The sequence below is a fragment of the Zosterops lateralis genome (assembly GCF_965231275.1).
Source record: "Zosterops lateralis genome assembly, chromosome: Z".
NCBI lineage: Eukaryota > Metazoa > Chordata > Aves > Passeriformes > Zosteropidae > Zosterops > Zosterops lateralis.
Window position 1 is genome coordinate 22,382,111 of NC_139800.1, and position 27,829 is coordinate 22,409,939.

The window sequence follows — 27,829 nt, forward strand, 5'->3', positions numbered from 1 at the left end:
AGCGGACACAGAGAGGTCATTTCATCCCACACCCCTCAGCAGCCGCGGCCACCTCCCCTCCCGAGGGGCTCGGGGACATTCCCGCCGCGTTTTCAGCCTTCCCGGCGGTCCTTGTTCTGAAACGGAGTTTTGTCCCAAGCGGGCGTGGTAACTGTGTGTGAGGGAGGATACGGAGAAGGGAGTAAATCGTGGTAAATCATGGCCAAAAACGGCCAAACTGGAATTACGGCTTGTATCCTCAGAGGAAACTGGAAAGCCTGAGAGGTTCTTCTATAGTTTCTTTTTCAGTTTGGCTTCTTATAGCACCCTGCTCTTTGGGGTTGGTTGGATGAAAACACAGAATAAAGGTCATAAAAACAATGTTGTATCAGGAGAATATGTACTGATTCCATGTGACTCGAGGCACCATCAGATATCAGTGGTCAGAACTGGCATTTTCTTAAAGCTTGTCTGCATGTCACACATTTTCTTTTTTTCTCTACTCTGCAACACCACTGGCAAGTGGTGGTTCCTGGGTTTGGATCACACGAAGCCTTGCCTCTGAAATCATAGAAAAAGACTGCATGAATGAGCCGTGTGGACATCAGAAAAAACATTCATTCTTCCACATGGGTCTCAAAGGGGTGCAATGAAATGCAAATACAGTTTTATCTCTTTAATTCCTCATCAGTAAGTGTTTTCCCAGGTGGAATGTGTGGGAAAATGACTTGGGGTAAAATTAGAGAAAACTGGGGATTTATATTTGTGTTCTAACAGAAGTTATAACTATATAGATGGTGAAGTGCAGTGGGGACTCCCTGGATGGGATGTGGTCAGCATGCCCAACTTCCCACACACAATCCATGCTAAAGGGGACTCAAGGGAGGGTGGAGTGGAGACACCAGGGCCAGGCTCTGTTGAAATCCTGGAAACAGGGTAAAACTCAGTAGTGCAGATAAACTGTATAGCAGCTGAAAACCAAGGGGGAAAAGAAGGTGCTGGCTGCTGAACCAGCTACTGTGTCTGGGTCACAAATGCCCACCTCCATCCCAGAGGCTGCCTCAGGTGGGACCCTGATATTACCCATCTACAAGGTACAACCACCCCACACTGAACCTCATGTATGACTAGAGTTACTCAAGCTAGCACAAAAATGTTACCCCTGCCCTTAGAGGGCCAAGATTGGCCCAAGGAGGTTACAACCTCCTGATTCCATTGGTCAATATGACCATCAGTCAAGTTCTCTCTCAGAGAACAAGAATGCAAAACATACAGATAAATTCTAAGAATACAATATTGTTTACATGAAGCAGCGTGAGAAGCTGCTACAAAGACTCAAACACTTGAAAGCAAGAAAGTCAGGGGTGACACAAAAATAGTATAAAAGTAAGTTTAAAATGGGGAGAAGTTAGGGAAGATTCCACTGTAACTTCTGGGATCAACTGGCTGATCAGGCTGAACCTGTAAGAACTGTACTCATGTATGGTGATTGTTTATCTCAGGTGCTCTGAATATGTTTTTGCAGCCAGATACTATCACTAGCAATATTTGCACCTTAACATGTCACAGTTTTCTATTGAATTAATAGAAGATTATTATTCTGTAAATTGTCAGTCGAGGTGTGAGTCCTTCAAGAGCATTAACAATGGGTAAAATACTCGACTGGGGAGGCCTGGGTGAGCGTCTTTCTAATACTTTAGGTGTGCATCCTTGGATCTTTCCTGGGGTGCCAAGAGACCAGCTAGAGGTGTGCAAACCCTCAGAGGGGTTTTTGTGTTTCCATGTGACTCTGAATAAGTCAGTTGAACCACCTTGTTGTCCAGTGGATTGTTCGGTAAAGGGTTGGACATCAGGAAGAATTTCTCCACAGTACGGGTCCTTAGACATTGGGAATGAGCTGCTCAGGAGTCACCGTTCTGGAGATCTTTAGGGGAAGATTGGACATGGCACTCAGGGCCATGGCCTGGTTGACAGTGTGGTGTCCACTCATAGGTTGAACTGGGTGAGCCTAATTGATTCTGCCATTCTGTCCCCATAGTGAGGCCCTGACAGACTGGTCGGAGACAAGTGTCTCGGCTTTCCCGGGGGGCTGACAGTCCGATCAAACACGAAAGCTTTGGGAAAATCTCCGTTTCCCGTGAGAGATTCCCGAACGCCCACCTTGCACTGAGCACGCTCCGCCGCTGGGGGGCACCACTCCCTCCTCACGCCAATGGCAACGGCGGAGGCGCGGCCGGCCTGCCGTATGGTTGCTAGGCAACGGGGAACTCGGGCAGGGCGGAACCGCCGCCGCAAAGCCGCGACGCGACTGTCGTAAAAAAGGAGACAGGGAAAAAAAAAAAAAAAAAAACAACCACCCCAAACCCCGTGGTGCTGTAAAATGCCGTGAGGCGCGGCCGGCGGGGCCTGAGGGACAGAGCTCGGGCCCGGTCCCGCTCCATATGCCCCGAACCGCCCCGTCCCGTTCCATGTGGGGCCGCTCTTCCTCCACATCCTCCTCATCCTTCTACTATGGCTCGGAAAACAGTTAGCAGGAAGCGCAAAGCGGCGGCGGCTGCCACCGCGGGGACTGGGGGACTCCAGGGGGAACAGGTAAGAGGCGAGGGGGGCTGGGGGGAAGCGCTTGTTCCCGGTGGCGGACAGGGGTGCAAACGCCGGTCCCGTGGCGGGGCGGACGTGCCGGGCCCCGGGAGGAGCGGGGTGACTCTGCCCGGGAGTTGCGGAAGGAAGGTGTCCTGGGGAGCCGGGGATCCTGGAGAGGGGCAGCGCGGTCCCGGTGCTGGCCAGGGATGAGCAGCCCCCGGTCTCGGTGTCACCGGGGCGGGACAGCCCCGCTGCTGGTGTCGCCCAGCGAGGGGCAGCCCCGTGTCAGGTCCCAGGGTCAGCGGGGAGGAGGAGCCCCTGGCCCCGGGGTCAGTGCCCCCCTCTCCCCGCGCCCCGGGCTCGCGGTGCCCCGTTGGTGCGGCCGTTCTGCGGGCGCTGCCGCGCGGTGATGATGGCCGGATGGCTCTGGCCCGGCCGGAGGAGGCCCAGCGCCGCGGTCGGTACCGGGGAGCCCCCTGGGTGTCCCCCCTACGCCTGCCGAACTGAGGGCAGAGCCGCCGGCGCCGCCCCTCTCCGTTGGTCCGAGCGCTCCGCTCCTTCCCGTGAGCGTTCGGCGTTACCAGCGGTGCCGAACCGCCACGGACTGTCGTTATATCATCGCCGTGTTACTCCTCTAGCAGATATTTATGTTTAATTTCGCGCTGCTAAAGGCTCTGTCAACATTCCCAAGTTAATTTTCCTGCGCGGTGTTCCATGGGCGGTTTGAAAGGTTTCAGGGCTTTGCCGGGAATATTGTTGAATTTGAAAGGGTAGTGTCTTAAGGTTTGTTTTAGTTTGCTTTATCCAGTGTTTAACTTTATTATCCACAGTACGGGTGGGATCACTCGGTTCACAAAAGGAAAAGGCTCCCTCCGGTGAAAAGGTCGCTGGTGTACTACGTGAAAGGGAGAGAGGTCCGGATGCAGAATGAGTCTAGCTACCACCGATTGTTGCATGGATACGCAGCCCAGCAGCTCCCCAGCCTCCTGAAGGAGAGGGAATTTCACCTCGGAACACTCAATAAAGTGTTTGCCTCCCAGTGGTTAAACCACCGACAAGTCGTGTGCGGGACAAAATGTAACACGGTGAGTGTCATCTCTCACTGTTTTCCCTTTCCTCCGTTAATTATTCCACCTCCACCCTCAAACGATGCTTATTGTAATCAAAGTGTGTGGACGGCCAGGGAAAACATTAGGAATTAGGACTGGAGTAAAAGTCGAGCCCAATTAACTTTGAATGAAAGCAATGCTTAAGGACAATCTGTTCTCATCTGAAAACGCCCCAGCAGCACCTTTCCGAAGCATCTGTGTGATCTGTACAGAGTGATTTACACCTGGTTTTGGATGAAGAGCAGCAGTGGGATTGGATCGTTCCTTTTGTCCTGCAGATGAGAAGCTAATGGACAGATATTAGCGGTTCTAATGGTGGCTGTCAGTGCTTGGCCGAACTTGCTACTAAGGTTCCTTTTTTGTGTTTTGCTCACTCTTATACAGTTTTGTTTTCCATATGATTCTGTGCTGATGGCTTTTAAAAGTTGTTCTAAAACTGTGGTTAAATTCCAGATATTTTCAGAGCAGTCAGAAATGTTCTGAGCTTAAAAAAAAAATTCAAATCTTCAGTGTTACCCTTTGCTTGCTGACTTTATAATTCTTCAGTCTAAAACAGTCTCCAGTGTTCGAATAACTTCTCTGATTTATATATCTTTAAATGCTTCTACAAAAACTAAAAGCTCCTCAGCTTCTTGAAGTGATGCTTTGAAACGTTTCAGGGGAATATTAAAGTGATGTCCTGTAGGATTAGCAAATGGAGGAGATGAAGCACTGATCATATTTCATAGGTAATATTTTCTCCACCAGAGTTGGTAGCCGACGTCTGTTGGCTGAGGTTGCAATTTCATGCATGGAGTTGTGATTGAATTAGTGCAAAATCCTAAACTGCAGGTTAGCTGGTGCCACAGAAGTGAATCGAGGGTTACTAGAAATGAATGCATAGATAAAGCAGCTGTTAATTCTCAGAGCGTATCAGTTGCTGCAATTGTTTCTTAACCTCAACATCTTTCTGTGCCAAAGCCATGCTCAGTGGTCTAACCAGCAGGGGACAGTGGGCTGGTTTTTTTTTCCCTTTCTAATGATGATTCTAAGATGTTCTGTTATTATTCACAGTTGACCAGGAGGAGGCTTTTATGCAGTAGCTCTTAAGAAGCAGGCTAACTGTATAAACAAAGCAATCTTTTAACAGCAATAAGCTCGAAATACAATCTCTCTGCCTACTTTCTCCACATATGTTAATCTCAGCCAGTCAGCAGCCAGCACTGGTTGTGATTGTAGAGCTGCTTACGCCGGACAAACTCCTGCTGAAACACAAGCTCCCAAAAGTCTTGCTTACTCTAGCAAGATGACTGCGTGTTTAATAGAGTTGCAACAATTTTGCTGTGTTCTGTAACTTTTGTAGCTCCAGTGCATCTGCAGCAAAGATAAATGAGTAAGTGGGTTGTTAACCCACTTGCAGAAAATTGTTTGGGACCAAATAATCACGGAGCTGAAGAGGGATTCATCAGTATTGTTGTTCCCCTTTGCATATGCCTCAAAACAGGCTGTTTGTCCACGAACAGACTTGAAGTTTGAGACGGACCTTCTCTGTCATTGAGCAAAATAGAGTGATTGCAAAAGAAGTCCCTGAAGCATTGTGAAAGATCATACATGAATTATGAGTGCTGTAACAGGTGTACCTTGTTTGCTTTGTGCTCACATTGAACAAGTAAAGCGTGAAACTCTACACTGTAATTACAAGATTTTTCTCTCTCATCTCCTGAATGAGTGAGCCATTAATGAAAAATACCTTTGCTGATTCTCATAAGCTGAAGTTGTGGCATTCAAATTGGAGTAAATCAAAAACACCTTGGTTGACTTCAGCGAGGTTTGCTGCATTGGAGTTGCACTTAATTAAAGTTAATGCAAGAGAAAAATATAAACTATGGCAGTTATTTTAATCAGGGCTTGACTGTGGCACTGAGTGCTTTTAGCATTTAATTTATAAATTGCCTTTCACTGTGCAGTGCCAGGAGGACTCACAGTTCTTAATGACAAAACAAAAATGCGCTCTTGTAATAGAAGAGGAAATTTGGGTTTAGTCACTTGGCAGTACTAGTTACTATAAAAACACTGAAGAAAATATGCAGCTCTCTGTCAATTACTCTTTTTTTTGATGAAAATTATAATTTGTTTAATTATGTTGAGTAACTTTTTATCCTTAAAACTAGTCCAGGGTGGGAAATAACTTTATTCTTCTCAAGTGGATCATGGTGTTCATAGTTGAGCAGCTGAAAATATTTCAGATATTTGTGTTCTGTAGAAGTGCACGCTTTTTCTGGTAGATTTAGAATTATGGGAATTATTACAAGCATTCAAGCACCTAAAATTTCAAATTAAATCACCCAGGCTTTTCACCTGGGCTTTGCAGAGCCAGGATTCCTGTTTGCAAGAATTTCCTAGACTTTGCATCCTATGGGCTCCTTAATGTTTTTCCAATTAAAATGAATGAGTAGGCAACTTTCGAGGAGTACAGACATTTAGGGTATGTTCTGATAGGTATCTAAATTACCAAAGATTGATGCTGTGAAGATATATAGAAGAAGCTATTTGTCTCAGAAGAAGATGTGGTCTTTAATCTGCAGTCTTCTGTTCAGGCTTCATAGGGAAACTCATGAGACTTAGGTAGGAGACAGGTTTATGGCACAAGGCTTCTGTGTTTTGGGTTTTTTTTTTTTTCCTTCTTTATTATTTCAGGAAATTATGAAGAATAAAATATAATCTAAAAAGAAGTTTAATAATTTTTCAGCTTCTTTTGCTCTGTCAGTTACATGTACATGTTCAGGATATAATCTTTTTGTTAACTGCAGAGTTAAAGATGAAAAGCTGTAAGAGCTGTCAATAATTCCCTAAAGGTAAGAAGCTAATTAGTTTCCAGTTGCTTGAGAATATATTTGCTTGGAATCTAGTTCATTTTTTTTTCTTTTGCCAGGCAGACCTGATAGATGTATTTGTGTTTAAAAACTTCCTTTCTGAATGCTCTCTCCAGATTTCTCAAGGCTGCTTTTCCAAGGTGTTCATGGGTTGGTTTCTGAATGCTGGCTGAAACCTTTTCTCTCTTCAGCAGATTGCTGTATTTCCTTGGCTGCCCCACTGTAAATCACCAGCTCTCATTTCCTGTTAGACTTTAAACTTGTTTCAAGAGATCCTGTGTCTTTTCTGTGCATCTCATACAATTAAAACCTTGTCTTGTAGTCCTGGGATTGTGGTGAGAGTACAATGGGAAGTTCCTCCTGTGAATGTGAACTGTCTATGGGGAAAATGATTTCCCTTTGCTTTGCAAGTTAATGTGTCTTCTGGCTCTGCATATGCGAGGAAGCGTTGAGATGACAGCTCATTTCTGATCACACATAGGGAATGAGAAGTCTGCTCCAGTTTGTAGCTGTACTCAAAGTCCAGCAAACAGTGACTGAAACTCGGTGTAAATAAACCTCTGATGCCTGTAGTTGATATCTCCATTCACATGTCTTTCAGTGGCTTGTGACAAAATAGCCAGGGGTTGGTTTCTTCTCTCAAGAGTATCTTTCTGTCAACTGCATGTGACACTCGTGTCTGTCTGGTAGTTTCTGTGCCAGGTATGGTATGAGTCATAGGAATGCCCTTTAGCAGACAACGTCTGTCACTTCCCCATCCTTTGCCATCTGTCAGCATGTGTTAACTGTCTCCCAGCCCCCTGAAATTAAACAGGGAGGGAAAAATCCAAATAAAAAATTATAAATGAGATTTTGGCATTGCACAAATGCAGTGACACCTAAGTCTGTGTCCATTAGTTGGTGGTGCTTCAGAGTTTCACAGAAAGGTGGAGTGCCTGAATTCATGGTCTTGTGTCTGGAAAAGTGAATTCAAAGTCAATCAATTTGGTGGCTGCTTTCACCTCTCCTCACTTCTCAGGTGATTTCTTTATATTTTGGATTGTTTCGCTTTGGGCCCTTTCAAGAAGGATGCACTTGAGTTGCATCTACTGCATAACCTGTGAATAAGTTTTGTGCTGAGATTAGTGCATGTTAGTGTGAGTGATGTACTTGCCATTCCCTGTGATGCTTGAAAAAGTCATGGCAGTCAGATTAAGTCCCAGGTGATTGGAAAAGAGGAGCCATTGGACCTATCTTGAGAAATGGTAGAAAAAAGGACTCCAGGAACTACTGACGTGCCAGCCTCCCCTCTGTACCTAGGAAGATCATGGGATCTAGTTTCCTCTAAAATTCTGCTAAGGCACATGGAGGACAGGGAGGTGAATTGAGGCAACCAGCATGGCTTCATCAAGGGTAAGTCCTGCCTGAGAAACCAGAGGCTTTCTGTGCTGCCATGGCTGCAGGAATGGACAAGGAAAGGGTTACAGATGTCATTTATCTGTACTTTTGTAAAACCTTTGACACCATCCCCCACAACATCCTTCTGTCTAAATTGGAGGGAGATGGATTTGATGGATAGGCTGTTGGGTGGTGAGGCATTGGTTGGATAATCACATCCAGAGCATAGTGGTCAATGTCTCAGAGTTCCAGTGGACATCAGTGACAAGTGGAGTCCTTCATGGATCCATACTGGGCCCAGTGTTCTTGGATGTCTTCATGAATGACACAGACAGAGGGATCAAGTGCACTCTCAGCAAGTTTGATGACAACACCATGCTGAGTGGTGCTTTGACACACCTGAACAATGGGATGGCATCCAGAGGGACCCAGACAGGCTCGAGGACTGGCCAATGGGAACATCACAAAGTTCAAGACCACATGCACAGTGCTGCACCTGGGTTGGGACAACCCCCAGTATCAGCACAGGCTGGGCGTGAACAGACCCAGAGCAGCCCTGCCCAGAAGGACTTGGGGGTGCTGGTGGGTGAGAGGCTGGACATGTCCCGGCCATGGCACTCACAGCCCAGAGAGCCAAACGTGTCCTGGGCTGCATCCAGAGCCCCGTGGGCAGCAGGGGAGGGAGGGGATTCTGCCCCTCTGCTCTGCTCTGGTGAGACCCACCTGGAGCTCTGCATCCATCTCTGGGGTCACAGCATGGGAAGGACAGGGAGCTGGTGGAGGGAGCCCAGATAGGAGGCTTCCAAGATGATTGAAAGGCTGGAGCACCTTTCCTACAAGGAAAGGTTGAGAAAGGTTTGGTTGTTCAGCCTGGAGGGGAGAAGGCTCTGAGGAGACCTTATCATGTCCTTCCACTACCTAAAGGGAACTATTAAAAAAGATGGGGACAGATGAATTGAACAGGGCTTGTAGTGACTGGAAAAGAGGTAATGGTTTTCAATTAGAAGAGGGCAGAGTCACACTAAATAAAAGGAAGATTCTTATGCTTTACCATGAGGGTAGTGATAGACTAGTACGGATTGCCCACACAGCTGATAAGTGCTCAATCCATGGAAACAGGCAAGGATAGGTTGGACAGAGCTCTGAGCAACCTGGTCTAGCTGATGTCCCTGCTCACTGCTGGGCACTTGGAGGAGACAACCTTTAAGGGTTCCTTGCAACCCAAACCATTCTATGCTTCTTTATTTTTATCTTCAGCAGAAAGCAGACATACAATGCCAGCTAGATAGTTTAAAGTGTGCATGTTTCTTTGGGGCTTGGCATATATTAGTAAATCTGTATTGCTACAGAACAAAGAATCTGATGCCAAGTGTTTTACAAACAGAAAAGAAAGATATTTATGAATAAAAGTCAAGGCTGAGAACTAGGAAAAATCAATCGCTGCTACTCAGGTGTGACCAGCAATAGTATTGATGTAATAGCACAATGAACATCATCTTATTTTGTTGTTTTGTTAGGAAAAACATATTTGAAGAAGAACAAGTAATGATTTTCCAACTTGGCTGCAGGTGAGATCTTTTTGTAACCAGCCTTAGCCTGTCTGTAGATGTGCTGTTGCAGAAGTGGATGTTGCCACCTGCTCGTTTTGGCTAGCACTGATGTGCACGTGTCTAGGGAGTCAGCTGGATCAACTTGCTGCATTGTGTACAGACAGGTTTTCTTTTAGGGTCGGTTTCACCAAGGCAGATCCAGTTGACCCTGCAGCTACTGTAGTGCTAGTTACTGTCACAAGGGTGATGAGATTGTTTAGCTGGATGGTGAGGAGGAGGCATGTAAATTCTCAAAAGATAGGCTTAAGGCAATTATGAAACTTGAATGTGATTGATTCTCTCTTAGTGACTATTTTTAGCAGGGCAGCGTACTTACCTTAGGTTTCTATCAAAAGTTACTATGAATGACAAGAATGTGCCTATGATTTCTTGAGAGCACCATGAGAAGAACTGGTGCACAGAGCATGTTGTGAGCTTTTGCATGAAGAATAAGCAGTCTCTTTCATGCATGTTTTTTGTGCCTTTTAGATCTCCATCCATCCTGCTTGTGTAATAAAAACAGGATGGCACCCTTTATTTTTGTTTTGATTGATTTGTACAATCAACTTAAAGATAGGGTAGAACTTTCTGTTCTTTTGCTGTTTTTGTGCAGGGGCAGCAGCTGAAGACACAAGAGTCTGTCCTGCCTTGAAATGGAATTTTGTAGACCTCTTTTTAATCTTGCTGTTTAAAGTAAACACTTTCAGCTGAAGATACATGGGAAGGGAATTTATCTCCATTGCATTGTTAGCTTTCTGGGTGTTTCTTCCTCCTAAATTATTGTGTCTTGAAAGGCAGGTCAAAAAATGAAAAATCCTGGCAAACCATTTTGCTCTCAGTATTGCATATAAGAGTATGATGGGTTTTGCAGCTCACAGTCTCATCCTTGGATATTCTGTTCCCTGCCACAGTCTTTACTTTTGGCAAGTGAATAAATGAACTTCCCTCATCAGTGAAGCTAGGTAGTTTCTTGATTAACTTGATCATCAGCAAGTTGGGACAGCTGAGAGGACAGCCATATTGTAATGCAGGGAAGCCAAAATGACTTCTCACCACTTCTGCAGGCCAAAAGAAAAGTAAGTGTACAGCTATCAATCTCTGCAAAAGTGCAAATATCATGAAGTTTCATGGTTATGTCAACTGTAATACTTAACTGTGCTTGTTTGCCTTGATCCTTGAGTGATAGCACTGTTGCAAGCTGTACACCTAAACTGCTTCAAAAGAGAGGGAAGATGGATTTCTCTCTTCCATGTCCTCCAGCCTGTTTCCTTGTTAGAACACAATTGTCTGGCAGAGAGCATGGTAGCTAAATCTGCTGTGTTTCTTACCAGTGAAGTGTGGTCCTTGCACTTCTGGCAGATGGCCAAAGCAATCCAGATTGTTAAATCCTGGATGTTATGTTTTTTGGCATACTAAAGACTGACATGCATATATCTTACTAGAAGGAAGAACTGAATTTTGTGCAAAGCTTAAAATCAAGAGACAAATGCATGCAGTTCAGTGTTTGGAGGCTAGTTGGGGTCCAGCGAAAACATTGTGGGCTGGGTTTTAGTTTTTATGTAATGAGTAACTGAAAAAAGTTCTTATTTCTGTTTAAGATAACAGAAAATTACTTTATGGTTCAGTTATCAGGACTGTGTCAAGACTCTTAATGTCTACACTGCTTTGAAGTGGTATTGAAATTTTCTCCACTCTTCTGGGTGCTTGTTTCTTAACATTTCTCCCTTTTTGGCTTTAAAAGTGTCCATCGACTGTAGCTTATCTTTTCTTCTCTGTGCTGGATTTATAGGGATGATTTCTGTCAGGGGTGCAGCTTTCAAGTGCCACCTTCTGCTTCCTGTGATGCCTCAGGTGATGTAAGAATCTCTGTGTGCAGGCAGTCGTTGCTTGTTTTACTCAAGGGAGGTGAAGGTTGTTCTTAAACTGCTCAGTGGCCAAGTTCCTTACCAAGCAAGTGGAGAAGTTACTGCTCCGATCCTTTCAGCCAAAACATCGCCAGTCCCTTATATGTGCAAAGTTTAAGTTCTCTATTTTTTTTTAGTCTGATTAGTTTAGAGTTTAGGTAAAGGTATTTTTCATTAGAGTAAGTTTTTATTAACCAACACAAGTGTATTATAAGAGTGTCAGACTAGAGAATACAAAGGGGTTTTAATTTCAGTCATATCAGTTGACCTGCACTTCCAAGTGTGAATCTGTTTCAGCTGAAGCACAATGCTTCGGAGTCCATGAACATTCTTAGGTGTGGATGTGTTTTCCTAGTTAGTACTCCTGGTGTCAACATTAGGACACTTGTAAGCTTTAATCCTAAGTACTAAACTATTACTTTTGGTTAGGAATTGGGTTTTTTTCAGTTATTGGATGGAGGATATGGGAGGGAATCGGGCATTTCTGCTGGAAAGAAATACTAGAGGTATTCCTATAAGGGGATATCCACTCACATGGGAAGGGCAAGGGAGGATGAGAGTAGAGGATATTACTGATCCTGATCGTTCAGTGCAGGTGGTTAGGGCAGAGGGATTGCTGTGTGCATTGTGCTTTTACCAGATATCTCCGGCAGGGAAGGCTTTTGTAGTAAGGTGTGGGAAGAGTGAGGAGTGCCTGCCTCCTACTAAGCTACACCTCAGCTGTTGCCATACACCACACACATGTGTGCAAAATGAAAAAGTAAACATGAAAATGCAGTCTCTGTAGGAGTCTTCTGTGCAAGACTGCTGCCTACAATCAGTTGCAGGATGAAGGTGATGCATAATTCTAGACATAACACACAAATAGCGATGAGTGGATTTCAGCTTTCTCTGTGGACTGTGTGTAACATACTATACTTTATCAGGTTTTGATAGGATATCAATATTCTGCCAGTTTCAGTACATCAAGTAATAGATATGGTGTTAAATTCTCTTAATGTTATTTTTCCTAAGTTTTTATCAAAGAACTCTGTAAGAGTTCACCAAAAGCAGCTTCTATGTATAACTTCCCTCCAAGAATCCCTAGATTTCTCTTCTGGTCTTCTAGAAATGTCTGACAAAGGATTCAGAACAATTACCTTGAGGTGTGTATTTTTTAAATTGTATTGAGGGTTTTCGTTGTTACCGTTATCATCTTTAGTTCACTTCCAGAGGTTTTTAGACAACATTCCTAATTATAGAAGGAACAGACTAAAGATGATGTAGAATTTAATTATAATCACAATCCTGGGCTATAAATTCTAGATCATTTTCCTTAGTACCAAGTCAGCTTCAGATCCATTTCCTTGCTTCACTCTTGTTCCCTCACAGGAACTCCTCTGTTAGATCTATTTGACTGTCAGTGCAGCTGCCCTCTGAGCACCATCTGTGAAATGACCCAGCCCATGAACCTCCCAAGTGAAAGGGCACTTTGGCAGGCAATGTAAACCTTTGTTCTGGTTTAAAATGTAACCTTGTAGTTGTATATGTCTATATATATATGTGCATAATGCTGGGCATAATGTCTGTTTGAAGAGTTGTAAGGCTTTATAACAGAGTTTTCTGGCAAGGTGTCAGTGACATATTGCTCTAATTTCTTGTCTTTTTGAGGAATTAAGTATAATACAATATCTTTCTTTCAGATGTTTGCACTGGCAGTAATGTATTTAGTTACTATTCTCTGTTTATCACCAGAAAATAAATCCCAGTTGCATAAAAGCCAAAACTGCCAAAGCCAAAACTTTATGGTAAGTGTGTTATCTGGGAGGCAGGAGAATTGTGCTAAGCCCCATGGGGCTCAATGGCTCTTTTGAGGTGGGTTTTTTTCTCACTGTGGTAGGTAAAAATTGAAAAACAATATTGTTTTGTCATACTGAACAGGGAAAAGAGTTTTATATTCAAGGGCTTTTTTTCAAGTGGGAAACCCCCCCAAGACAGATTTCTCTCCTCTCCCTTCCATTACTGTGAAAATGAAATGGGATGATTGAAATAAACCCACTGTAATTATTACTTAACCTGTTTTAAGAAGGAATTCATGCATTTTCCAGCAATCCTTGAAGCATTTGTAGATTTCAGCTCAAAAAGAATGTCAGCTCAAAATATGGAGGATATTTTACCATCTTGTTTTCTTATCTGTTTGATGCTGACATATATGTCTGGGTTTTTGTTTTTATTTCCCAGTTATTTGTAGTAGATGTCCAGACTGGTCAAATTACCAAGATTCCTATTCTGAAGGATCGTGAACCCGGCATGGTGAACCAGCAGGGATGTGGCATTCATGCCATTGAGATCAACCCCTCGAGGACCCTCCTGGCCACAGGTGGAGACAACCCCAACAGTCTTGCAATTTATCGTCTGCCTACACTTGATCCTGTCTGTGTGGGAGATGTAAGTGGGAGTATCTGGGGAAAGTTTATTCTGTCACTTAAAAAGTTACTACTTTGAAGTGTGTTTGATCAGAGCAAGGTTAATATTTAGGAGTCTTATAAGAAAGTAAAGTTCTGAAAGCCTGAAAACTTTTCTGATTGAGTTGTCATTTCTGTTGTGGTATTTTAAATATAATTGAGTACTCAAAGGTGAGTGGATTTTCAGGGCTTTGAGTCAGATTTCTTCTTCACCTTCATTCAGGTCTACTTTAGCTTACTTTTCAGCACCAAAAGTGTAACAAAATCCTAAGTATTAAAGTCTAATTCTGGTGATGACCTCTGAAACTATTTCTAGTGAAAAAGCTCTTTTGAGAAATTAAAACAATGTTGCAAGTTGTTAAAATTTTCCCCTTGTCCCAGTGCAGCTTATGTATTATTCTAGAGATGGAACTTGGCTTTGAAGATTAGCTCTAACCCAGTGGTTTGTGGCAGTTTGATACACTCTGCTACTGGTTTTATTTCTGAAACATCCAGTCTTTAAAAAAACAAGCTGGGGAATATAGTAGTGTGCTATGAGTTCTTCTCTCTCATTTCTCCTTTTTATTCAAGACTTCATGTAGACATTAACTGCAACAGCAGAGGTCAGGTCAGCATTTCTGCAGCAGCAGAAAACCAGGTGCAGCAAGACTTGACTGAAGATTTGCATGGCTTACTCTTCATTTGTGTGACTTTTTAGCTTTTTAAACAAAACTAGAATCTTGGGGTCTTTTTTTCCCCCCATAGGTTTCTCGCATGCTAAAGAAAAAAAGTCTTGCATTAATCTGTAGGTGATGTATTGTAAAGATAAGAGTCTGGTTACTTTTTATAGTAGGATATGTGTTTGAAGAAAAAAACCCTAACAAGTAGATACTTTACAGAAAAAAAGTTGCTTTCAGAATGGAAAATATGACCATTCTGGAAAATCATAGAATTGTGATTAATTTTTCCTTGGTCAGAGGCCTGGTTTTTGACCTGGTTGCTCTTTATTAATTGCACGCTTCAAAACCAGAAAAGTTAAAATTACTACTTGGTACTTAAACTGTTCCAGCTTGATACTGGAATCTTATCTGTATGTTTTTAATGTAGGTCTGTCCTTCTGAACCTGTACTAAAAATCAAAGTGAAGAATACTTGTCTGCTTTGAGACTGCTCTTGAGTGTAATGGCACAGAAAAATCTGTCTTTCTTCTTTTAGGATGGACACAAGGACTGGATATTTTCAATTGCGTGGATCAGTGATACTATGGCTGTTTCTGGTAAAGTCGTATTTTCTCTTTTGAGGCTTTTTTGTTTGCTTGTTTTTTAAGCTTTCCTTCTTTCAGAATGTTATAGTGATGTACAACATTTGATAAGTGTTAGGAAAGCACCTCCATCAGGGCATTTGAAACCACTTGGAACTACCTGAATATTTAAACACTCCTTGGACTTAGTATAGTGCTTCATTTTATTTTGTTGTTGGGCTCTAGTCCAGATCTGATTTTTCTAGTATTAAACTATTACTGTATTTCTAGTAAGCGGAGGTTTGAGCAAAATGAATTATTGGAAAGGATTCCATGTAAGAGGAGTAATTTCAAGAGGGGTGTTTGTTATTGGTTAATAACTCTGGAATACTTGAAATCAATATTGGTTTCCTGAAGTCATGTGAAAGAGTGATTAATGAGAACTTAGATTGTTTCATCAAGTTCTCAGTACAGCTGTGGTGTGTATATGTACATATGGACTTACACTATGGCAGTTAATACAGAAGTCTGTAGTAGAGAAACTCTGTTAATGACTTTTTGGTAACTAGTTGGATAATCAGTGTAACTTCAAAAATAATTACTTAGGCCAAGGCAAAAATAGTAATATGTTGTTGCATTAATTTAGCAGTTTACTGCCTTTCTGTGCTGACATGGTATACTATTCTGTACTCAGAGTTGTCAAACTGCAGGTGATAGAAAATCATAACATCTTACATAAGAGTCACATATTTGAATTGTTGGTTTAGTTTAGTAGGATTTTTTTTCCAAACCCAAAAAGCTAATCCTAGAATTAAATTTCTGAATTTATTGTAAAAGTTGATCCTTGTAAGTTTCCGCCCCAGACTGGAGGGGAGAAATGGGCCACTGAATAACTGAGTCAATGTGATTCCAACAGAAGCCATTTATTGTTTACATTAGATACCAAATATAGATTCTAGGTTTACTGTCTACATGGGCACACATCTCTGGGTTGGCTAAGCTGCTTCTTCATGAGGCAGGCACACATCCTTCAGGACATGCAATTGGTCAAGTGTCCATCCTCACATTGTGCTTCCCCTATCCAAGGTTTACATTTCTTGCAGACATTTTCTTAGGCTCTCTTCTTATTTTTGATCCTGTTATTTTCTCAGTAACCTTGATGAATTCCTGAGAGCTCTAACAACAAAACTGCAGGTGCTTTGATAATACTACTCACAACCAGTTTGGCTGGTGCATTAGAATGGCCTGTTACACAGATACATTGCTACACCAGATATGTACAGAAACTCTCCCCCAGTCAAACTAGTAAGCTTGAAGACAACAGAACAGATGATTACAAATGTCCAGGGGAAAGATAAGGACCTGATAGAATGCACAGCATGTGAGATTGAAGTGTGTTGACTCAGTATTTTCTAAAGATCAGGGGTGGATGTGTGAGTAGAAGTGTTTTCTACTGCCATATTCTCTACTGTGGTGCTTACAGCAGGCAGGATGTAAGTTCCAGTCTCCACATCTCAGACCAGGGAAAACTTGTGGAAAGCAGCTAGCAAGACTGGTTGCTAACTGCTGTATTCTTTAGAAGTCACTGATGACCCTAACAAGGAAAAAAGACAACTAACTTCTGACATGGTTTTAATTTTACAGATTTCAGTTACATCTGTATCTGAAAGTGTCAAGCAGAAATACTTGAACTCGACATTGAGGATATAGCAAGTATTTTTATGGCAAAAGCTCAAGATGAGATGAATAATTCCCAGGATGGCATGAGCTTAGGGTAGCAAATGATACTGTGCTTGGCTTTAGGGCTAACCAGTTGAGCAACATACATGGACTTTTCCCCTGCCTGGGCTATTAAAAGGGACAGCTTCCTCCAAAAGTATGTCAAGATGTTTAGAAGTTTTAGTGCTGAGTATTCAGCCTCTGTAACAAACAAGATTAGGTGCAATTAAAACCAGGGGCATGTAATGGAGTGGCAGAATGTTGTACTGCTGGATGTGCAAGTGCCATTAGGATGCTCCTTCTTGTATTTTTCTCTAGTAGGTGATAGTGGCAGATGTCTAAATCCATCTGTGAGGGGGCAAAGCCACCTCTGCTGTGCTGGACCACTCCTATTGCAGCAAGATGTTTTGCTTTACTGTCTTTGCAGCTTCTCCCCTGTGATATAGCAAAGTTGATAAATTTAATTACCTGGTATATATGTTTGGGGGTTTTTTTGGCATCTTCATTATGAATTTCTTACAACAGAATTTTTCACTTTATGTAGAGAAGAAATTGAAGTACCTGTCAAATCTGTCGACTTAGATAGAAATGAGTTGCCCAAACACCAAAAAGGACATGTATAATGTCTTGGATTAAGCTTGTGTTGATCACTGAACCAGAGGCATTCAGCTTTCTTCATCCAATGTTCTTAAAATTCATGATTCATATTTTGGATTAATGTCTTTAAATTCAGTAGAAAAATAAAATGAGTTCTTGTTTGTTTAACCTAAGTTACATTATTTGAGGAAGAAGTGGCACAGTTTTTAGCAATAATTTTCCTGATAGATTTCATCCAAAGTGGTAGAATTGTGATTTGAAATAGATGTTTCTGTTCAACTCACAAATGACTGTGTACTCAGCCATAAGTATATAGATATCAAGAAATCCAAATTGGCATAAACCCAGCTGAGGTTTTCATGGATATTTTTTGCATTGGTTTAACTGTTTTACTAAGGCTGAGAGTGACAGGCTCAGGCTGAACCTATACTGTTCAGTCACTTCTGAGTTCATTCTGCATGTGAGATGATGGTAATTGTTGTAGGATTGTGGGGTTTGATGCAACCTAATCAGTTTGAAAACATGAGATGGTCTAGCTGCTTGGAAACTGTATGGACAGTTGACGGTGAGTTCATAATATGTGGGCACTAACAGCATGTTCTGTTAGATAAAACTAAGAGTATCCTTTTCTACAGGCCCTATTGATTTTTTTTTTTTTTTTTTTTTTTTTTTTTTAAAAGAGGAGTTTTGTATATGTGGAATGGACTGTTCATGTGTGTACTATTTGATCAGGTTCCCGGGATGGTTCAATGGGTCTCTGGGAAGTCACAGAGGATGTGTTATCCAAAAGCGATGCCAATCATAATCTCTCTCAAGTTCCTGTCTATGCCCACATAACACACAGTGCTCTGAAGGATATCCCCAAGGAGAACACCAATCCTGACAATTGCAAAGTCCGAGCATTGGCTTTCAACAATAAGAACAAGGTCAGTAAGATAAGCAAGACAGTTGAGAAGTCGTAAACCTGGCCTTGTGTATTAGAAAAAATGAAAAGCAATCTAAATAGAATATACCAGAGAAGCGAGCTAATATGTTTTTCTCTGATTCTTTTGTATCCTTATCTGGTGAGGCAGTGGTTTTAATCTGCTATGTCTGCTTCTGCCCCAAGTGAATGGAGGAGTCCAAAAGGAAAAAATAAACAACCCCACACATTTTAGAAGGCATAGTTTTCCTGTGTTTGATTTTAGATTTGAATCCTAAGCAGGGGAGTAAAGAAATATTTACAAGAAGCAGATAAATGACCAATACATCTCTTGCAGCTTGAATCCCACTGTCGAGTGCTCTTTCCACTTTCCTTTACCCTCTGTGAAGACCAGCTAACATTTAACAGTTCCTGTTTCAATGGCTGAATCCTTTCTGGATTGCTCAGCAAATGAGGTGACTGACTCATAGGGAAGGCACTAGTGCTTGCTTCAGGGTTATTTTGTTGGAATTTCACAAACAGTAAATATCAATCTCCCCCATCCTGATCTCCTGTTATTACTGGTGGGAGTAGCAATTCATCCTTCACACTTTTTCCCCCTCTCCTGCCTCAAAGAAGAGAAAAGGTTTGAAGCAAAGGTGGGTGTGCTGTCAGCAGCATAATGCTTCTGTAGGCTGTATTTTTCACAATAGCTGTTAGTTACTCTTCTGTGATGGACACTTCATGTAGCTTTTTTCAGTAGAGTAGTGCCTGAAACTTACTTGAGGATTAGAGTCAATGTGAAGAGAATTGTCAAGTCTAGATTGTACTGTCTCATAATTCATTATTTGATTGCCTAGCCAGATTTATGGTTTTGAAAGTTATTGTTATTTAATATTTTGTTAATTTAAATCCTACTTGACACCTGAAGTACTATATGGCATTCTATGAAGATCAGTATAAAATGAAAATTATTTTGATAGAGCCTTTACAGGATTATGGATGAGTTCAATCCCAGATTGTGCAGCCTGCCTAGAATAGAGTGTGAGTTTGCAAGGATACCTATAATACAGAAGCTAACTCTCTTCTTTTTATTTTCCTTCTAATAGGAGCTGGGAGCTGTGTCCCTGGATGGGTATTTTCATCTTTGGAAAGCAGAGCACACACTATCAAAGGTGCTTTTTTGTTTGTAGGAGTTAAACTTCAAAAACTGCAAGCAGTTAAGGCTGTTCACTATTCTTCATGTCCTTCAAATATTTGAAGAGCAGCAGTGTTTGTAAAATACTTGAAAGTTCTATGTAAAATGAAATGTCCTAAAATTTGGAGCTTGAAGAGGAGAGAAGCTCCACACTCCCCTTAATTTAGAGGGCAGGAAGCATTCTTAACTTTCTGGTGGTTTTGGGTTAGCAGAAGTGAACCGTTATGTGGATAGAGTGGGTACTTTATCAGTAGAATTCATAAAGGAAGTTGCATTTTTTTAATTGTAGTGGCAAATCACACCCAGACTTACCTAGTGAATATGATAGGCTTTTTCAGCTGAGAGCTGGTATTGTTGAGCACCTGCTAAAGAAATAACAACAGCTTAGAAAGATCTAAACCAATTTATGTCCATTTTCCTTGGCTTTGGCCTTTATTGTCTCAGTTTGCTTCAGATAAGGCACCCCATTACTTTCAGATTTTTTTCTTCTGGGTCTTATTTTTCACCTGCATTTTGTGTTTTATTTCCCTGCAACTTCCTAGAATATAGCTTACGAAATTGTTCCACTAACACCTTAGTCTTTTCTTGTAATGGGCTGATTTTTATTTTTTCTGTTTCCAGTTACTTTCCACAAAGTTGCCATACTGCAGGGAGAACGTGTGTTTGGCTTATGGTCAGGAATGGTCAGTGTATGCAGTAGGATCACAGGCACATGTTTCCTTTCTGGATCCGAGGCAGCCTTCCCACAATGTTAAATCCGTCTGTTCCAAAGAACGAGGCAGTGGTAAGAAACCTGTCAAAGGTGCTTCAAATGGTTTGCTTGCAGAAGTAGCTGTTAAAACTGTAGTAAATCAAGCTTCTAATGAACAGAAAGGGCTTTTCTAGTGATCAGCTAAATAATTAGCAGTGTATGTATAGGTTTGGTTTTGTGACAGTATACCTGGATCAACCAACAAACCAAATGTGACCGGCTCTGAAATCTAATAAAGGGCAACATCACTGCCTTTAGAAGCAACTCAGTCATAAACCATCCAAATATTACTGGACTTTCAAAAGTGTGCCTTTTACTGCTGTGTATTTTTTTTTTTAATCATCTCAAAGCAAATGTAGTATTTTTACCACTATTGATACTGTTCATGCATTCTTCTCTATGAATTAGAAAAAAGGCATGTTGTCTGCTCTTATTGGGAGTCTGTGCTGTGAGGGAAAGCTTGCTTTGTAATTTTAAAGCCATGACTGAGACTCCTGATTTTCTATGTGATTTGATTGCTATTTCCTTTTCTCAAATGGTTGCAGTATGTCCAGCTGAACCTTATACCAGGGCCAGGCCTGAGGGCTTGCAGAGTGCATGGTTCCATAAAGTTCTCTCCATATCCTTTACTATCAGACATGAAAAGGCACATCAGTGCCACATTAATCCCAGACCAATAAGCTGCAGTCCTTACTTAGCTTGTCTCTGGGCTATCAGAGGAGGACGTATTTCGGCAAAGATTCGGAAACTTTTATTTATGCAGTTACTGAGCAGTGGTGTCTAGATCAGTGTCAGGGTCTGCTGCTCTCAGATATGGGAGGAATATCTGTAATGTCAGGAGAAGTCACCTGAATGTCTTTTTAGCAAGACTGTTTGTCCTCACTTGCTGTCAGTGAGAATTCTGTCCAGGTCCTGACCCAGACACTGCAGTGTGGTGCCCAGTGGTGGCTGATGGTTGAAACCTTCTGCCTCAAGTGTGTGATCTTCTGTATTGGGGGATGATGTGTGTAAGGGAATACCTTGAAGGATTTCTTCAGTTAATGTCTGGAGAAAGCCTTTTTTCAGGGCTGTTTCCTCTTCTGCAGAGTAGGTGCATCTTATTATTTGGTGTGGTGGTGGAGACATGTAAATGACAGTAATTCCCAAGATACTGAGTGGTTCCATTTTCAATTGATTTCCCTGGGACTTGGAGCACCTTGGTGTAGCACCTCTAGAAAACAGTGTCTTTATTGATCTGTGGACTAAAATCTGATTTCAAGTGCTTTGCAGTGGTACCTGAATGTGCTTTAAGTTTCCAAGTGCATCTGCTGAATGTAGTAAGTCCATGTTAACTTGAATTCACTTGTGTTGTACACAAAAGCAGGTCAGAGAAAGGTGGTGGCTCATTATGGCTGGAGCTGGGGCTGGCTTTCCTCTGCTGTATCCCTGTTTACACAGGAAGACAGTGAATGCTTTTTAGTACATCTTGTAAGTGTTGCTTTTCTTAGCAGCTGTACAGGGAAGTGCACTCCTTGGAGGGTAGTTCTTGATCCACAAAAGCAACTGCTCTCTGCATGACTGGCCTGCAGAGCCATGTTGTGTGCCCTTCTCTTCATGTCCTGAAGGCAGCAGACAGAGCTTGTATGACGTAGACTCTGTGACTTCTTGTGTAGCACATGCCACTGCATTTTCATTTCCTTCTGGGATCTGTAGACTCTTCCCACAGCATGGGAGTGAGGCTCAATGTACCTAAATAATCTAGGTCCACAGGTGGTTGAGGACTGGGAGTATAGAATTTGCTGTGATTGGTTCTAGGCACAGGCTGTAGTTTCAGCCTGACGGGAATGATTAATCTCAGATACTTCAGCCTCTTAGGAGACAATTTGAAATCCTGCTTCTGAAAGCCTGTTCTAAATATCCTTAGTAGTGGGTACAGCATGGATTCCTTCATTTAATTTCTTTGGTTAAAGATCCACCGTTGTTCTGCATTTTATAGCTTTTTATTAATACATTTAATTGAAAAATATATGCCATCTGCCTTGATACTCTATCACCTGTTTGTATGAAGTAAGTGTTCTCCTGGGTGGCTTGTTAAGAGCACATCTGGAGAAGAAGTAAGAGGAGGTCCACTCTTGTGCCTTTCTCCTCTTATCCAAGTGACTATTCATGCTGACTGCAGAGGGCTTAAGGCTTTCTGTGTGTCTTTGCCAGAGCCAGATCTGTGTGATAGAGGTGGGAGGGAGATCTTTTGCTGTATTAAGTGCATTCATAGCTCTCTGACTTAAAGCAGAGACTCTCATACAAATCTTGTAATTTACTTCAGTAGAGAGACTTGCACAGTGGTTTCCCACCCGTTAAGCCTGCAGCCAATATTTCACCCATATCTGGCGCAGGACAATGTGGCCTTGCCTTGTTTTGAGTGTGTGTCACAAATGCTGGTGGCTGTGGATGTCACATCCGGTGGCAGAGGCAGAAGGATGAGAACATGTTTCTTGTTAGGACTCTATACAGAGGGGAAGGGGAAACTCCCTGGTTGCATCCGCAGCTCCTGATTGTCTGCTGTCATGTGCACTCCTGGGAATATTCCATGATAATACGAGTTCTGTGACATTCAGCCCTGCTTGGTATGGTGACCACACCTGGCCTGTGAATGTAGCTGGCATAACTCACTTATTTCCTCTCCTGTCTGAATGCTTGTTTAGGCTGCAATTCAGTGGTACTTTAAAGAGGACCTAAAAAGCCCTAGGGTTTATAACCTGGCATTGTGTCATGAAGGAAGGATAAGTATAGATGTGGTAGAGTTTAACCTACATGGAAGCATTGTTTGGAGTAGATTGGTTACACAGAACAGTATTCGCACAATAAATGGAGATGAGATGACAGGATGTTTTGCAGATTGCATACAGAATCTCCTCAAGACTAGTTCCAAGGGATTCTTGATTAGCTGAGACTTTATATTTAGATTTTGTGAAAACAAAATGCACTCTTTTGTTCAATGTAATGAGACAACAGTTGTGCTGACATGTTTAGCTTGAACTGTACCTTCCCATGTACTGATGGAACATGTTGTTTAGATGGCAGGAGTCCTATTCTGTGTTCTTTCCTGGCCTAAAGTGCTAAAAATGCCAGCTAAAAATAAAGTGTGCTTGTTTGAGAATATTTGAGTGGAGACAGATCAGGTTCATTAATAGTTCTGAAGCTATTTTAACAGCAAAGCGACTGGTGATTCTTATGTTACACTTGCTTACAGCTAGCCTGTTGATCAGCACAATGCACTTGGTGGCAGCTGAGACTTACTTTTCTCAGATAGTCACTTACTGCAGGTTGGCAGGTAGTTAGAGAGGGTATGAGTTCATGGAGGAAACCAGCATGATGTTCTTCCCTCTGTCTGCTGCCATGTACTCACTCTCACTTAAAAGCTTGTGCAGACAGAGCGAAGTTACTCTGGACCCTGACTGACTTATATGGCATACCTGAGGGCTAGTGAGGATGAAGCTTCTTACTATGCACCAGTGGTGTAGCTGATGGTCTCGAGGGGTAAGGCAGTCATGTATGCAATCAAAGGTGTTTCAATAGCATCAGTGGGATTTGTCTGCACTGCTCTGTAGGGGTGGGAAAACTTGTGTGTTGTGGAGAATACTAGTAGGTAATACTAGGTATGAAGCAACAGCACAGCAGAGCCAAAGCACCCCTCTTCCTTACTGCACTGTCTGTCGCTTCTCTGCTTGACAGGTATCCGCTCAGTGAGCTTCTATGAGCACATCATCACTGTGGGGACAGGACAAGGGTCCTTGTTGTTTTATGACATCAGAGCCCAGAGGTTCCTGGAAGAAAAGCCCCCCCATGCCTGCTATGGACAGAAGCAGAAATTAGGAGGAAGTGAAATTTTGAAGTTGACAACTGGGAAAGGCTGGCTGGTAAGTAGTTTGTAGCTGTGATAGAGGTGGGAGGAAGGAGACCCATTATTCAGGAGTGGTGTAGAGCTTGAGCCAATTCTTTTTGGACCTGTTGTGTGAAATGTCAAACAGTATTCATGTAACCAATAACTAATAATGAAGAGCAAGAAGTGCTGCAGAATTGCTTTCTACAAAAGCTTTATGAAAGGGTACTGAAGGGTATTTGCTTGAGTGTAAGTGTAGTGATTACAGTTCTTATGCACTAATTCATAAATAAACTAAATTTTATATATTTGTATTTTCAAATGTAATCTAACTTCTAGTTTTTAGAACCTCAAACAGAAAATAAATTGTCTTTCTTTAAAGCCAATGCAATGTGGTATTTGAAGCAAGAGTTTTAATTTAATTGTGTGCAGTTTTAGAAACCGTGGCTTCCTGAGCTAATGCCATGGCAGCCACCTGAGTTTGGTTTCCTGTATGTTATCATAAAGCAGTTAATGGCTTTGTTTAACTTAGCTCCATTACTTTTTGTATCAGCGCAACATCCCCTCACCTCCTGTTCCAATGCTTGACCTAAATGTTCTCAGAAAAAGCTTCAGGACAACTCAGGTATCTTTTAGTTGACCTGTATAAAGCTTCAGGATTGTTAGGAGAAAATATTGCTTTTTAGGCTCTGGAAGCTACCTTCTGCTTTTGTGAAACAGGGTTTTTGTCAACAATAACGATCTAAACTTTCCTTTAACAGAACCATGATGAAACCTGGAGGAATTATTTTTCCGACATAAATTGCTTCCCAAATGCTGTTTACACCCACTGCTACGACTCGTCTGGAACGAAACTCTTTGTGGCAGGAGGCCCTCTTCCATCAGGACTTCATGGGAATTATGCTGGTCTCTGGAGCTAATGATAACTCTTCATTCTGATGCTGATCTTTACACAGATTTCCACTTTTCTTTTCCTTTTTTTAACAACAAAATTGTGTGATGTCATTAATTCCTGATTTAAACACAAGTTATTTTTTGGCAGAGTTTTCTGTTGGTCTCCAACAGTTTTGTACATCTTTTTGAACGTTTTTTGCTTTAACCTCCTAGATCCTTTATATGGAGGGGTTTTTAAGTCCTTTTTTATTGTATTTACTCCAAATGACTCTTCCCCCCATTTAGGCTGTCTTGGCCATGTGTCCCCTCCTCTACTTTGCTGTGAGGTAGGATTTCTTTCTTATAGAGTGGTTGCTCCTGAGCTTTCTGTGAAAGTCTTGGGGCTGCATGTGTGCAGGTACTTTGTGTCAGTTACATTACCTGGAGTGAGGACTGCTCGTAATTAAAAATTATTAAAGATATTTATAAGAGATAAGCTACTACTTTATCTGCAGAGCCTGGCCCTGGCCTGGGTTGATCATATTTTTTAAAAGTACAAGTCTAATGACACTGTTTATATATAGAGGGATATGGTGATATTAAGCTGTACTCACTGGAGTCGAGGGATGGATTCTCTAGGGGTATTGCCCATCAAATCCAAATTGCAGGAGTTTTTAAAAGTGTGTTTGTTTTAGAATGGTAGTTTTCAGCAGTGCTAAGAGCAAAAATTGGTCTGTTTCTTCACTGCTTGTCCCAGGTATCAGCTTGCACAACTGGAGTTTGTATCGGCTGTTCTGCAGCATGGCTGTTGTAGGGTGACATTACATTGAGGGCTGCAGAGATGCTGAGAGGAAAAGGGAGCTAGTTATTCAAAATGAACTAAATCTATCTGTTCTCCAGATGAAATATGGTTTCTTAAGTATGCTTTTAGGGTAGCTTATAAGCTCTTCATAAACTGCCTAACACCTAGGACCTTTTTTATCCTGGGTTGTGGAAATTTTTTCCCCTTTCTGCTGTTCTGGTTGGCCATCTGCTCAAATAAGCCAGTGGAATAAACTATATTTTTTCTCCAAGATTAAAGAGTACATCTCAGACTTTGCTAATGCAATCGAGAAGCTTTCTGTGAAGGAGGGTAGCTTGGTGTTCCCTCACTGTGCCAGCATATGGTGTAGGAGAGGCTCAGGCGTTTTCAGAATCCCCTGCTGCCTTCTGTGTTCAGACTCCCTCCAACTTCACCTGGGACTGGGAGGGGAGAATGGGTCCAATGCCCTTCATGTCCAGCTGTGAAGTATGTGCCTCCCAGGATGATGGTCTTACCCAATACTCAGCTAAAATGCAAGACTCCAGGGTATTCCTCCTTTTGGCAGGCACCAAACTTTCAGCTTGTTGGTGATGGCTCTGTCCTCTGGTGGAATTAATGCCTTTCCCTTGACACTGGTGGAGCAAAGTGTGCCTCTACCTCACAGCTTTGGTGTCAAATGTGCAGTTGGTTGAAACTGAGAGAAAAGACAAGGCTGGGATATGCTGTGTTCTCCAATCTCTGTGGGAAATCACAGCTACCACTGCAGTTCTTGCCCACAGCCCAGAGCTAATCTGCATGTGTCTTTGCAGTCTCTCCCATCTTCATACTCAGTATGAACACCAAGCAGTCAGGATCAGGCTTAAGTCCCAGCTGGTATGGAGACCTGGATGGAAATCCTACAAGGAGTGCAGGTCCCTCTCATTGAGGTGGAAATCCTGGCAAGAGAAGAATTTGTTTCCCAGGTGTGCACCTGTCCCAGAAGTATAATTAGCAGAGAGCATTAACACAGGTGCTTCACAAGCAGATCATCTTCAAGTATTTCGTAATATTTCCCATTGTGGCCTTGCTTAAACTGCATCAGTTCAAGGTACTGCATGTATGGCTAGACAGGCTTTTCTCTGAAAAGGTAAAATTATATACCATGCAGTAGCTTTGGTTATTTCAGGGGCTTAGAAAAGTGGAAGTATATGAAGAAGAACAAGCCTTGGAGAAGAATTTGTATTTCTACAACTACTGTTTAAGATCATTCTGTCACAAGGAACATGTTCTGCTTTGTTTTGGTTTGGTTTTTTAATTATTTTTAAATTAGTTTGAAGTTTTTTGCTTTGTTTTTTTTTTTTAAAGAAGCTAGACACTTGAGTCTACTTGAGTGTCCTCCAGTTCTGCTGAAACAACAGGTAATAGCTGGGCATTTAGTGTCAGCAGTGCCAAAAGGAGACTTCTGGTCTGGAAATTCTAGCCTTGATGTTATCTATTAATTGAAGCATATTTTAGGTCACAATAGGAGAAAAAAGAGTGTGTATGGCCGTCAAACACAGAGGCTGATTTTTCTGCAGTCTCTAGGTTACTGAAGAGGCACCACTGGAAATTGTCCCTCCCTGCTGACTGTGATCTCCACAAGTACCTCAATATGTGCTCCTAAAGCCTGGTAATGTGAGTGTCCTTTTCCTCCTTTTTTTTTTTCTTCATAGAAGGCTCTGCACAATTCTCAGATGAATCTGGACAATGATGTGAAATTTCCTCAAGTCTCACATCCTTTTGTGTATTCTGCTTTCAGGATGATTTCTTGCAAAAATAACTTCTCACGGTAAGCGGGCATCTTTGTTGCTATATGAAAATCTCCACAAAAAAAACCCCTAGGAACCAAACCAGATAGTGCTGCAAGCACACAAACAATTTAGCCAGATATCTTAATTTTAGCTAGTTTCAGTGGTTATAAATGCTTATAGCGATATAGATGTTAAGTTTCAGAATATTTCTGTGGTTGGTTATACATAACTTTTGTTCCAATCACTGTTAGAAACTGAGGCACAGAAAGGTGATAATGATATGCCTATTGTCCAAAGATAAGTAA

At 42.0% G+C, this 27,829-nt stretch overlaps 1 protein-coding gene across 1 annotated transcript; it reads left to right on the forward strand.

The window, feature by feature from the left end:
* The first annotated feature begins 2,153 nt into the window (after positions 1 to 2,153).
* On the forward strand, positions 2,154 to 27,829 carry DCAF12 (DDB1 and CUL4 associated factor 12). The gene is made up of 9 exons (XM_083883849.1): positions 2,154 to 2,571; positions 3,393 to 3,647; positions 13,614 to 13,820; positions 15,031 to 15,091; positions 18,104 to 18,297; positions 19,382 to 19,447; positions 20,092 to 20,254; positions 23,933 to 24,117; positions 24,842 to 27,829. Exons 1-9 carry the CDS (start codon positions 2,491 to 2,493, stop codon positions 24,998 to 25,000), a joined length of 1,371 nt encoding a protein of 456 aa, XP_083739975.1. The 5' UTR covers positions 2,154 to 2,490; the 3' UTR covers positions 25,001 to 27,829.

Excerpts from the sequence above, each read along its gene's own strand:
- DCAF12 (XM_083883849.1), top strand. The coding sequence starts at position 2,491 with ATGGCTCGGAAAACAGTTAGCAGGAAGCGCAAAGCGGCGGCGGCTGCC. Across the intron at positions 2,572-3,392 it reads GGGGACTCCAGGGGGAACAG|TACGGGTGGGATCACTCGGT; the intron begins GTAAGAGGCGAG and ends TATTATCCACAG. Across the intron at positions 19,448-20,091 it reads CAGAGCACACACTATCAAAG|TTACTTTCCACAAAGTTGCC; the intron begins GTGCTTTTTTGT and ends TTCTGTTTCCAG.